Raw genomic sequence first — 14,406 nt, forward strand, 5'->3', positions numbered from 1 at the left:
CAAAGATCAGATTTATTATTTGAAAGCTAAGTTCAGTTCTTCAGTTAAATGAGATAGAAGGAATCATGCAAGCCTGATACTGGGTGTTTTTTAAATTTGCCGATTCCCCTCCCACCCAACATTTTGTCATACTGTTGACCGCATAATTATACAGGGGTTATCAGTGGATTTTTAGCGATTATAATGCTTTGATCTCAATGTGACCTTCAGATAGTTTAATAAAACTCGAGAAAAGTTGGAGCCATTTATAGCAGTCTGCTGAGTCTCGAGATCAGAATGCTACCTTGTAATCATACCCATGCAATGTTATTTTGATTATTATAACACGCAGCGTTAAGGGGAGTATTTCATTTCCTGTGAGCTTGATGTAGTTGGTGTGTTGTGCATGACGTCCTCACTATTAGGAATAACAACTGCGACACAATCACTGCATCGTTATCAGGTGGCATTTCCTGCAATCAACCATCAAACAACATTTTGGATTGGTCTTGTATTCGTGGTAAATATCACCACTGAAAGTACAGAGTTACAATTCAAAAGTATTAAACCAACAGCAACAAGAGTCAAATAGCCAGATGCTTAAACAGCTTTTCCTCATTCTGTACTCTAGTTCAGCGGCTAATACTGGAGACACTACTGCGAAAAATTGGAACTCAGCGCTCTTTCAAACTCTACTGGAAAGCACTACTGATCTTCAGCGTCACCTTAACTCATTTTGTTTGAACTACTAAACAAAGATTTGTTAACTTTTCCTTCTTTTGCAGCTTAGGCTCGGAATGAAAAATGAAAAACGCTGAAATGTGTTGCAGACTTGCAGCTTAAGAATGGGCACCCGATAGATTTACATACATTGGCTCAGTGACAACACAATGCGATCAAAGCAAGCTGAAGCTCCACTTCCTGGTTATTACACAAAAGATCTTGTGCAAATGGGGAAAACACACGCTGGATCCTGACTGGAGTATTTAACCAATCATGTCTAAAATTGCGAGCATCAGATTCCAAAACTAAAATCTCTTAGTTTGTCTTCTATAGAACTACTTCCGGAGTTAGCAATCAGAAATGCTGCTGACAGATTCAGTTTATTTTTTTTTTAAAAAAGGGGACAGGTCTGTTTTCTTTAGAACAGAGGGGGCTGGGAGACTTGATTGAGGTGTATAAAATGAGGGGCCTGGATAGAGTGGATAGGACGGACTAGTTTCCCTTGGCAGAGGGGTCAACAACTAGGGGCATAGATTTAAAGTAATTGGGGGAAGGTTAAGAGATGTTTCTTCACCCAGAGGGTGGTGGGGGTCTGGAACTCACTGCCTGAGGGAGGAACCCTCACCACATTTAAAAAATACTTGGATATGCACTAGAAGTGCCGTAACCTACAGGGCTACAGACCAAGAGCTGGAAAGTGGGATTAGGCTGGATAGCTTTTGGTCGGCCGGCAGAGACACGACAGGCCAAAATGGCCTCCTGTGCTGTAAATTTCTATGATTCTATGCCACCTTAAAACTGCCTTTCTGCCACCATTACTAGGTGAGAGACAGTATCAAGCTAATTGAAAAGGCTTACATAAACACAAGGAAAGGTAGAAATCCAACAAACTGGGAGGGCTATAAAAAACATCAAAGGGATACAAAGAAAAGAAGAAGAGGTGCAAAATGGGAATATGAAAAACACTTGCAAGGGATAGCAAAGCTAACGGCAAAAGTTTTTATCAATATATTGAGAGAAAGAGAATAGTAAAAAAGGAACGTGGACCCATTACAGACAGATGCAAGCGAGACTATAATGGGCAATAAGGAAATGGCAAACTTATTAAATGAGTATCCATTCTTAGTAGAGGAAGGACAAAATACCAGCCATACAAGGAAACTCAACATAAGAAAAGGCGAGGAACCTGATGGATTTAATACAAGTAAAATAAATATAACTAAATAATAACCAAGAAATAAGTAAATAATGGGATTTAAAAATCGATAATCTCCACACCGGACGGATTCCAAGCTATTAAAAGAAATAGGGGGAGGAAATTACAAATGGGTTTGTCATAATTTTCCAAATTCAGGAATTGGATTGGAAAATTGCAAATATCACCCCATTATGGGAGGGAGGGAGGGAAAAGGCAGGAAACTACAGATCTATCAGTTTAATATCAATTGTGGGGAAGTTACCAGTGGGACGAAGCAGTTGAACAAGTATCAGCTGATCAGAAAGTCACCATGGATTTGTGAATGGTAGCTCAATCCTGATTAATCCAGTTACATTTTGTGAAGAGGTCACGAGCACAGTGTGGAAGGTAGTGTCTATGGATAATATCTAGATGGACTTCCAAAAGTGCCACACAAGAGATTAACAAAAATAAGAGAGCAGGGAATTGGAGGTATCCTTGTGACATGGGTTGGTAACTGGTTGGGAGGTAGGAGTCAGAGTCGGGATAAAGGTAATGTACTCCGATTGGCAGGATGTGATAAATGGTTTTCTCCAAGGATCGGTTCTGGGGCCTCAGCTTTTCACCGTATGTATTAATGACTTGGATGAAGGAAGAGTGTTGTACATCCAATCTAGCAGATGACACAAAGTTAAGAGGCACTCGAAGGTGCGAGGATGGGTGTAGGAAGTTAAAATGGGATGCAGGCAGACTGTGTGGGCAAAACTATGGAAGATCAGGGAAAGATAAATCAGAATAATGTCTTAATGGTGAGAAATTTGGAACTGTGGAGGACAATGGGATTTGGGTGTCCACATACACAAATAAGTAAAAGCTAATGCACAGTTAAAAAAAGTAATCACAATGCTAATGAAATGCTGGCCTTTATCTGAAGGGTGTTAGAATTGGAAATGTGGGGAAGTTATGCATCAGTTGTATACAGCCTTGATGATGATTATGCATCATAAGTGTATAGTTAATGTACTCTCCCTGCATTATAATGCTGTCCTTGGAAACCTGACAATTTGATGGTTTTCTCATTCCACTTTCAAATTTTTTTTCTCTGCTCTTTATAGATTTCACTATGTCATGTACAAATTCATGTGGCTTCTACAATTACCACTTCAGATGCAAGGCGACATGCCACCCTGTCAATTTTTTTCCTCTCCTTCTTCTGGTGACTTGCCATGGGGAGAATCACCAGGAAGAGCTCCCATACTACTGCATTGGCTATAGTTCTATGCGCAGGTTTCAGATCTACAAGACGGGCCGATCAGCCAGGTCCCACTCCTGATCGCTCGGTGAGTGAGTCAGCTGCTGAACATGCATGTGTGAACATTGGATGAAGATAAGGATCTGGCTAAACTGTGATGCCCAAGTGGTGAATAGACCGCCAACGCTCAAAAGTCTGGCTGCAAAACAGAAAGCATCAACAAGGCACGCAGAACCTCAGTAGTCACTATTGTAATGTTGGAAATGCGGCAGCCAAATTGCACACAGCAAGTCCCACAAGCAGCAATGAGATAATGTGTTTTAATATTGTTGGTCGAGGGATAAATGTTCATCAGCACACCGGGGAAAACAAAGAAATGAAAAAATCCGTCTTTTTAAACCTCATTAATTCAGTTAACATAAGCAGTTGGTGCCTCAATCCCAATACTAGAAAGCCGTGTACATGCTCAACATTTTCAATGTTTAGAACGAGCAGCAGGAAGGACTAGGCGCAATGGAAGTATCAGTCCATTATCAGGGGGTGGCCATTTCATTCACTGATTGATTGCAAGCTCAGTACACAGAAAATGCTCTTCAACCTTAGCACAGTTCATTCATTTAAAATAAATCAGTTGCGGTTAGGATCTTTAAACAGCGGCTCGCCACTATAGCTTACAACCATTTCGAAGCCGAATGCTGTGCAGACTGTGTCCTTTTAGCTGGATTTCGAAGTCAAATGTATCCTGACATTGATTGCATCAATAAAGGTAGACGGTTACTTTAGCCTGGAACACTCCTTTCCCCTTTTTTTTTATTAATTCAGCCACATGGAGTAACCAGACCTCCATTTGCTCATTTTGTTGTAACAGCAGGCCCCAACACTATAGAAAATTCTCTGAGCTGAGGCATTACAAATTGCCACCATTTAGGATTTTTTTTTTTTTTAAATAAACTTACCTGCACTTTCTAAAGCAAAATTTTATAATCTCAAAAAAGTTATAAAACTTCCTCATTGTACGAGTTTCCTGGGGCCAGTCCCTTGAGAAAAAAAAAAATTAATCTTGCTGACGATTTGCCAAGATCAATTAAAAAAGATAAAACCCAATACTTCACAACACTGGGCCATGTTTACCTAAAGAAATACGAGATCAACTCGTGAGTATGTAAATCAGTTTTGCATATACACAGGAAGGTGCCGTCATCCTATGGGGAGGGGCACAGGAAGCACTGCAACACTGGCCCTTGGAGACTGCTCGGCTTGCAACCAATGAGATTTCAGCAGGAGCTGGATCCTCAGCCTCGAGTGGAGGCTACAAACCAACCCAGGGGCACTGAAGAGAGAATCAGACCACAAGATTTAAATTTAAAACAACTGCATGGAGCATCAGGGGTGGGGGGGTGAGAGAAGAACCAACAGGGCAGGACAGAGATTTGTACACGGAGCAGCTGAACACTCAAGAATTAGGAAGATTAGGCGTACCTAGTGTGAGGAATTGAACAGGTTCTCATTTGTTCAAATCTGCATACAAACAGAGTATAACAAAGTACTGGAGAGTCGGAACGTGGGATTCAAATGAGTTGGCCAGTTTTAACCAGTGCTAGGCTAAAAGGTTTATGGGCCCGAGCCGTCAGATCAAGACAAGAATGCTTATTGATGGTACTCCAGCTGCCTTGCAGACAACGTCAACCAAATCCCTGTCTGGTGAGGTTTGCACAACCCGGCTGCAATGGCCTGGGACTTTCACGTAACTGCTCCTCACGGGGCAGGGAGCAACACGATTAGCCAATTGGTGAACATCTGCTCCCTACAGAGTTTAGCTCACATAGCAAACTGTCTCGAAATGGTGAATATTCTTGGTTCCACGTTCACTGAAGGCTCGTGAAAATGACGGTGATGAGAAAGTTCAAGAGCTGTGATCTGCCAAGATAAATGAAAGTAATTCTGAACAGAAAATAGGCAAGGATCGCAATATGCAATCACTAAAACACTAGAATCCTAGACAATAAAAACAGGCTTTGACTTATCCAGTCATCATAACCTGATGGGGAATAGCAGCCTACTCCATGTATATCACAAGCAGGGCCACTGGTCTTCAGATTTCATGGAAACAAAATTAAAGCAGTATTTGATTTATTCCATCATTGTAAGCCAGTGGCCATGCCAATGATGAATGAAATCCATTGATTTGCATTCCTGCGCGCACACTTATGCTAATTGTATGAAATTTAGGAAAATATACACGGACAAGAAATCAAGTGTGTTGCTTAACCTCTCCTCACATCCACTCAGCTATCAATGCTTGCTTCCACTCAGCTCTCCTCCATCACCAAAACCCTAATCCACGGCTTCACCACCCCCAGGCTCGGTTTCTCGAAAACTCCCCGAGCTAGCCACCCCGCCTCAACCATCCACAAGCTGAAGTCACGGAAAACATGGCAGGACGTGTCTTCGCTTGCAGAGTTGCACATCCCCATCAACTCCATCCCTTCCGAGCACCATTGGCTCCCTGTGCCCAAACAGGTTTACTTTGAAATTCTCAGCCTTGCTTTCAAATCCCACCCTACCTTAGGTGATCCCTTCACATAACCTTGCGCTCCTCCGATGCTGGCTTTTTTCTTGTCCCCCCCCCCCCCCCACTGGCTACATGCTCCACCACTGGTGCCCACTTCAGCCACGACATTCCTGCCCTCTCGAACTTCTTGCTTGCTTCCCTCAGTCTTTGAGCTTCTGTCCCTGCTTTCAAACCCGCCCCACCAACACCAAGTCCTTCCCTTTGCCCATGCCTTTTGTCTCCCCCAACCCTTTCCATTTCCCCCACTTGATTTGTTTTGACCTTCTAATGTTAAGCACTTTTGAGGTATCTTGCTTCCTGTACATGAGATGTACTAGAGAAAACATGAGAAGCACTGCAGAAATGCAAGTTGTCATCATGTTCCTTTCTACCAAAACAAAATGATAATAAAAAGACTTGGATTTATATAGCGCCTTTCAAGACCACCGGACGTCTCAAAGCACTTTACAGCCAATGAAGTAATTTTAGCTGTTGTAATGTGGGAAAGTGTGTGTGACATAATGTGTGAAGTTGAATGAATGAAGGAAAAGGTGAGATTTTAATTTAGTCATTCTATTGCTCGGAGGTGCAAACAAATAAAATTGGACTTTCTTCCTCCTAAGGGTGAAATTGGTCTACACCAGAAATAAATAGAAAACAAAATCAGGACAGTGTAAAACAGGCTGCCGATTTACTGTCAGCCTGTCTACTACCGTGGACTAATTTTACTGCCTCTATCTTTTTATATAAAACTTGTAAACCTGTATATCAAATTTTGTCATCTACAGAAACTTCAAACAACAATAATTAGTCCCTAACTGACCTCAAGACCTACTTAGGCAAGTTCCCCAAAGTTGGAATACCTAAACAGTGCCCTTAAATAGCAGGCTAGTCCATCAGCTGGACGCCACAGAATCACACTCCAGACCCAGACTACCACAGATCGGCTACATACTGTAAACAACAAATATTGGGCTAGTCTTTTTGGCTCCCCTCCTGTACTCCAGAGTCAGGCAACCACCTTGCAGGTCTGCGAGAATACCTCTCAACACAGCGATTATCCCTGTCTCAAGGCTGGCTAGAATCAACTTGGAGATTCCGTCCACACAGCCAAATAAACAAACAGAAAATATCAGGAGTGAGCCCAAGTGTTATTTTTCCCTGCTCTACTTCATGTTGTTGGGTGCTGACACACAATGGAGCTCTTGTCTTCAAAATCATTTGTAAATGTAAACGAATATCAATCTCATTAAATTTTGACTAGAAACAAGATGGCAAAGTTGAGGTTATGATCAGAGAGGTCTCTTAGAGAAAGTTGGAGTGCTTAAACACATGGCCTTCAAACAGCATCAAGACAAGATGGTGATTTTTGAACTCAAGCTAAAAGTTATTTGACTGTACTCACAGAAAGTTCTGTAATTGAACACATATGTAGGGAAAGCAGAGTACAGCGTTATATAGTACAGCTATTTAAAACATATTTAGAGTTCTCAGGATTAAAACCTTGATACAACATGCAGCATATTTGTATAGGAACACCACTTATCTCCATAAACTCACATTATTCTTCCTCTATTCATAGACAACATAAACTTCTGAATTTGCAAATAATCCTGTCAAAGGTGGGCTATTTGTACAACTGAAATGGTAAATCTCAATCCCGTTGTTAAAATATTTGGGGCTTTGAAATGGTGTCACAGGTAACCTCTGAATGGACATTTTGAATAGAATTCCCCTTCTTTCAGAGACTTTGTAAATGGGGCAAGCAGTCTCCTCAGCATCACTGTTATATCTGCTCTGACCAACAGGTTCAAAAGCACAGAATACAGGAAGAGGAGGAGGCACAGACACCAAAAAATAAATCAATCTCTCTCATCATATACAAGATTTAAGATCATCAAAGCAATTCAGATGAAAGCAGTTCCCAGTTAAATAATCAGTCTGCAACAAAATGCAGTGTTTATTGTCTTTGCAAAGCAACTTATTATAAGTAATTAGTCGCGAGATTATTATAATCAAGGAATCCGAAAGAGCTGCCCCCTGAATATACGACAAAATTCTGCATTCCTCAACAAGTCCAACAGAGATTGAAAGCACCACCAGTTAAGTTCTTAAATGGCCTCACTTGCTTATATTTTGTCAGTGAATGCAAGAACATTCTTTACACTGCACGGGCGCTCGGGAAATGGTGAGATCAGGAGGGGGAAGATCTTCAATCTGACCAGAGAAACTCGATTCACTATTCCAACGCAGCACACTTGGCAAGATTTATTTTTCAAATAAAATGTGTTCCTTACGGCAGAATGTGTACAGGGTACAGGAATACCAGCTGACCATTGCTGCTAGGATTACATATGTAAATCGGTGTACAACCTACCTTCATATCTAATGCCTTTGAAGTTTGCTTTGTTGGAAAAAAAATCTCTTAAAATATACATGCTGCATTTGTAAAACGAATTAACACTATTAACCCTGCAAACTGTTGTCAGGATCTGAAGACTGAAATACTCAACTTTAATTATCTTCTGGCTTCAAGCGCCTCTCTGTCTTCCCAGTTTGTTGACTCCAAATAAATATATTGTACTACTTGAATGTGTTTTGTCATAACTCAAAGTTGAAAGACATTGTCTAGAAGCAAATGCAAGGAAAAGTTGTACCATTTAATGAATAGATTGTGTGTGAATGACTTGAAAAAAATGCAAGTTGATTTGTGGTCGAAAAAATTTTTCCTTTTTTTTTGCAAAGGGAATTAATCCTTCATCTTTTTCCAGTTATTTCTTTCCCTAGTACACCTACTCCACACAGCAAATGGTTAACTTGCTCTCCCTTCTCCACAGCACCCTGCCAGTGCCCCTCTGAACCAATCACTGAACAGCTTGCATTTATATAGTGTTTAACATAATAAAAACGGCCCAAGGCATTTCACAAGAGAAACTAACACCAAGCCAAAAAAGTAGTTATTAGGACAGGTGACCAAACACTTAGTCAAAGTGGTTGGTTTTAAGCAGCGTCTTAAAGGAGGGGAGAGAGGCAGAGTGGATTAGGGAGGGCATTCCAGAGCTTAGGGCCGAGACAGCAGAAGGCGCAACCACCAATGGTGGGGGATGGACAAGAGGCCAGAGTTGTCGGAGGGTTGTAGAGCTGGCGGGGGTTACAGACATAGGGAGGAGCAAGGTCGTGGAGGGATGTGAATATTCGGATGAGAATTATAGAATCGAGCTGTTAGTGGACTGAAAATGTAGGTCAGCCAGCTTGAAGGCAGCCCTTCTACTATCCTATGGAGAAGCACAGCTGCTGGTCAGTGCTTCCATTGATGCGGAGTGGCACAACTGAGGGCACCAACTCAAAATATAGGGGGAACGGTGCCTTACCATTCTGAGGGGTGGCATATTGGTACTCCAACACACCACACCACTCAGTTACTTTAAAGCAAGCATTTTATTCTCAGCAGAAGAAGTGAAAAGAGAACTTGTATGTGATAAGTTCTCATTATCAGAGTAACAAAAAGAACATAAGAAGAAAAGGCCTTTCAGTCCATCAAGTTTGCCACACTGTTGACATCAATTCCACCCTCACCCAGTTTGCAAATTGCACTGCAGTTTCTTTTTCCTTCAGGTACTTACCCAATTCCCTTTTGTTGCTCATGAATTAGTGTAAAGAGGCATGGGTTTGGGTTAGGGGACAATCACTGACATAGAATCCAGTCAGGGAGTCATATATTGTCAGCTTCCCTGGTGGAATATTTCAACATTAAAAAAATCAGAAAGACATATTTTAGACAGAAGATGATCACTCAGCCCTTCAAGTCTGTTCCACTATTGAGGTACAGATCAGCAACAAACTGATTCAACTCCATTTTACCCATCTTTGATCCATATCTCTTGATTCCCTTATCCAGTAAAAATCACGGAGCATGCCACACAATCGGGAGGGCATCATAAACTGCGAGATCAAAACTACAGCCAAGTTCACATGATGGAGGCCCAAAATTCTTACATCCTCACGCTACGTAAACGGGTCATCTTGTATTTATCACAGCCTTTTATTTTTACTTGGTAGATGTTGGAGTGGGGCACAAATTCAGCCGAACCACCCACATGCCTATCAAATACACTGCAGCAGTAAATCTTGAGATTTCGTGGCAATATCATGCCATTCACTCGAGGATATTGAACTTTCTAATGAAAACTGAGTTTCTGCCAGCCTTGAGAGTATGCATTCTGAACATGTTATTTTCATTCCCATTAAGTAAGTTAAGACTTTGGAAAGTGTCACAGGACAGATGTCCCTCACAACTTGCTACCACTTGTGATGTAAATTCAGGGGACTTTAATAAGCTGTTCCCTCTTGCAACAGTATCACCACACTTCCCTGGCATGCCATACAAAGCAGAGGCTGCAGCCCTGTGCTTTTCTGACCCCGTGAAGAACTTGCACACTTTGGGACTGGCACAATCCTGGATCGCTCGATCCTAATGCACTTCATTTCTCTCCAAACCATTCCAGAAAACACAAGGTAGGTGCAGAATCCAAAGTGACAAACCTCTATTTTAAAAAAAAATAGAAATTAAACAAGGCCACGTACAGAATAGCACAAGCTTATGTGCAATGACAGCAGCAAATGGCTAATCCTTAAAAACTGCACTCTGCCCTGACAACAGAGGATCTAGCCACTGTCTAGAACACACTCTGGCACAAACTTTAAGTTCCATTTCACACCTGTTTCCCACTTTTTCATGGTGCAGTATGTGGTCTCTGGATCCCAGCAAATCAGCGCTTTAAAATATCCCATTAGCCTTTGAAATTCACTGACTCCCCACAAATTCCATGTAGATATAAAATAATGCATTAAAAAAGTCAGTCATCTCCAGGTTGAATGATCCATAGGAGGGAATTGTCACACCGCCAAAGGACCCTTTCCTGGGTTTTATTAAAACACATGAATGAATATTTGTACGAGGATTGAAGACAAAAGCCACCTTTCTGGAAGGCAGGTACCGACCTTTCACCAGCCTCAGTTTTACATTTATACAGCCAACATCAAATTCACATCCATTTATACATAAAGCGAGTTCTGCTTCTATATACCTCCGTACACTGAAAATACCATGGGATTTCTCACAAAGTTTACGGAGCAATAATCTAATTGAAAAATTCAGTGGATACATTGTACACGCTGAATTGAAAACTTGTTCTTCAAGGTCTTGGTGTAAATCGGCCTTCACATGAGTATTAACAGTCTGTCATGGACTAACTACAGGTTTATGTAGATAATAGTCAATGCACAACTACAATGACATGTTAGTATGCAAAGAATTAAAACCTGGGTATCATCATAAATGAATAACCTAATCCCAGGAATTCAGACTGTAAATCTTCAATGACTCACAATCCTCATCTGAACCCAAAGATTACCGCTTTGGAATGATTCCAATTCATACATTATAATCAATGTCTTTTAACACCAGAGACATTCCTGTTGCAAGATTTGACAGCTATTATACAATTTACAGCAAAATGATCAGAAAATTCCTCTGACCAGTATGGCACTTTCTACTGTTTACAGCAATGGCTCCTCTTGTTACCGTGAGGGTGTCACCATGTTGAGCAAAGGCGATTTATAGCAAAGTAATAGCACTGACAGATTACAACATTTTTAATTTTAATTAGTCTGTAAGTGTCAGACAAAGTGTTCTTTTCAAGTTGGATTGGTTGGCTTTAGTACCATCATAAAATATCCATCGTAAAATTGTTCTCAGAAAACGAGTTACATGTGTATGTGTCTGTGGTGGCAGTCAATCAAGCACAGTTGTACTGTATATTTCGGACTTCTCATATGGAAAGTTTACAGCTGACATCCCAAGGGAATTTTTTTTTTCAGATGAACAAAATGGCATGTAAACATTCAGATCACTACTAAAAAAAATCGTGGTCCAATATTTGCTGGATTAAAGCAATGTGGGTTTCTAATTCTGAAGCAAATCAAAAACAACATGAAAAAAGCACATACTGAAAAGAGTGCCAAGGCAGCACAGGCGTGTTGTGAAAATGTCACCAAACTGCACAACACAACATGTCAACCTTGTAATCCAAAAAGCATTTAACCTTTACAAAGGGATATGTTCCTTTTTCAAATTTAAAAAATAAGCACCAAGCTAAAAGTCTGCACAAAGGGAACTATTTAGAAAGTTAACTGAAGCCAGGCAGCATTAACCTCCAGTTTCCTAACACAAGACCTTGCTCAGCAAAGAGAGCAAAAGGAAAGTGCACCATGTCTTAGGTAGTGGAAAGGTACTGCAAAACAAGACTGTAGCCTGTGTTTTTTTTGGGGGGGTGGGGGTAGAGAAATTAAGTATAAAGTAGCAGCACAGCCTAGTGTGTAAAAGAAACAAACTTGCATTCATATGTAATATAAACTTTCTGCTACATGCTTCATAAAACTGGTAGGTGGGACTTCGTAAAGTCCCTTGTTGTTTATCAAATGTGCTGTTTCATTTCAAGCAATGAAGAGACAAAGAAAACACAAACGCAAGATATTACGTAGGCACAATTTGATGAATTATATCTCCACAAACAGAGCTGACCAGCTACTTTGAGAGTGACAAAGTCACGATGGGAGTTACCGTCGACCCGATGAGAGCAGATATTAATTGTGTCGCACTGCTGCCCTGTGACAAGTTCTCTTGTTTCTAGCCACACATTTACATCAATTTTAAAAGCTACATTTTTGTTATTATAACAGAAGCGCAAGTATGGAAATACAAACAGTACTGCCACTGATTCCAGACCACACATGTTTAAGTACTTGTCTGGAAGTAAAATTCCCCCTTTTTTTTTTAAATAAATAAAAAAACCTTTCTCCTGGGAATACTGAATGTAATGGAAATTCCTGAAATTACTACACAAGGGAATAGTTATAAATGGTAACAAAATAAGCCACACAAAACTTAAAATTCATAAGCAAAAATTAAATAAAATTGTGAAGTCGTTTTGACAAATATATTTTACTAGGAGCCTTCTCAAGACTGGAAGGGGGCGGCTCCCTCTATGCTTCCTCACACAGTTCAGATTTCGGAGTATCAGATCAGGGTTGATCATTGATTTTAAAATGCTTGCCAAAAATGTCCTATTTTGGACCAAAACTTCCTGAAACAAAACTTCTCTGCACAATTAAGCTATATTATATCAAACCTCATCTAGTGTTCCATTCCCTCTAAAAAGGATGCACTAGATCCTAGTTTGAAACCGCAGACTTTTAACCTTTTTTTAAAAAAAAATCTTGTTACTAATATGAACCATGTGCATTATATTTTTTTTGACTGATCCAACACTATTATAACATATTTTTCCACCAACTCCAGAATGCTGACTCTCTAAATGAGAAGCAAATGCACATTTTCTTTTCCTGCCCAAGGTGCAAAACCACCTAGTAGTTGCGCCGAGTCAGAGGAAACACTATTTCCCCGATCTATTTTTTGGGGCTATTTTCTCTTCATTTTCTCCAATTGTGAAAGATGACTAAACAGAAGAGGCGGGGGAAGAGCTCACATAAAAACATTGCTAAATGCTGACAAACACCCGCTTTATTTTTCTTGTTATAGCAGGGTGGCTTTAAGGGTTCAAAACATCATTAATTCATCGTCATTCCTGGCAGTAAACAAAAGCAGAGATATTATTCTTACCTTTACACCCAAGTACAAAATCTGAAAAAAACATTTTCACTTTTGAGAGGGGGGAACGGAGAGCGAGTGGAAAGAGGGTCTCCACTGTCTCTCTCGACTATGATTCATTTATACATTTGTCTCAACTATTTCTTCTCACTTTTCCCCAAATAAGAACAGTGCAAACAAAATGATCACTTTTAGTTAGGGGGGGGGGGGGGGTAGGAAATCTAAAACTGAAATCAAACGCAGGAACCTCAATGAAGACTTTATTTAAGTCACATTGGAGAGGGGGGGTGCCTTTATAAAAAATTTAAAATCGGCTTTTCCATTTCTTAAAAAAAAAGAATATCTAAAGCTTGGATAGACCAAGAAAGACAACATTGGTCTCCACTTTTCAAACTCAGGAATCCTCAGCGCGCCCGCCCCCCCCCCCCTTAATCTCCCCACCCCTTCACATTATTCATGTTTTATATATGTATCTTACATTTTTAAATGTCCATTTCCTTACCTTTTTCCTGGGACGATGAAATAATCTCATCCTCTTTGCTGACCTGCGTTATAATGGACGTGCTGTCCATCGAACAAACCCTTTTCTGCTTTCGGCCGCCGGGCCCTCCTCGATTCCCTTCAGAAAATGCACCGAAAACAAACTCCCTCCCTTTTGCCCAAACCCGCAGAAGAAAAAAAAATATATATATATATATTTATACACGCCACAGGGAGGAGGGCGAAATTTAAGTACTTTTTCCCCCCCCCCAAAAAAAAAATAATGCAGAAAATATATTCCCTACAACTTTTTTTTTTGCCCTCCCCCCCCACCCACCCCCCAACAAAAAAAAAATAAAGATTTAAAGTCAGTCGACCATTTATATTAATGTTTATATCAGCGACAACATCAAAAAATTCAAAAATTAACCGCCTTCAACCGTTCCCGCGGCCCGGGAGGAAGGAGCCGAGCCAAGCTGTCCGCTCACAGAATCAAACCCGACCCACACGCCGCAAATGTCCGCCTTTTGTGTTTCCTCTCTCAATCCTGGTAAGAAAAAATAATGTTTATCGGT

At 40.6% G+C, this 14,406-nt stretch overlaps 1 protein-coding gene across 2 annotated transcripts in view; it reads right to left on the reverse strand.

The window, feature by feature from the left end:
• Window positions 1–14,097, reverse strand: part of ctdspla (CTD (carboxy-terminal domain, RNA polymerase II, polypeptide A) small phosphatase-like a) — a 169,188-nt gene extending 155,091 nt beyond the window's left edge. The window contains exon 1 of one of the 2 annotated variants that reach the window (XM_070881780.1): window positions 13,854–14,097. In XM_070881780.1, the coding sequence (XP_070737881.1) occupies window positions 13,854–13,923 (70 nt within the window). In that variant the 5' untranslated portion in view covers window positions 13,924–14,097. The remainder of the gene's footprint in view (window positions 1–13,853) is intronic. The other variant, XM_070881781.1, reaches the window with a different exon arrangement.
• Window positions 14,098–14,406: the final 309 nt, after the last annotated feature.

The sequence above is a fragment of the Pristiophorus japonicus genome, chromosome 5, assembly GCF_044704955.1.
Source record: "Pristiophorus japonicus isolate sPriJap1 chromosome 5, sPriJap1.hap1, whole genome shotgun sequence".
NCBI classification, from domain to species: domain Eukaryota; kingdom Metazoa; phylum Chordata; class Chondrichthyes; family Pristiophoridae; genus Pristiophorus; species Pristiophorus japonicus.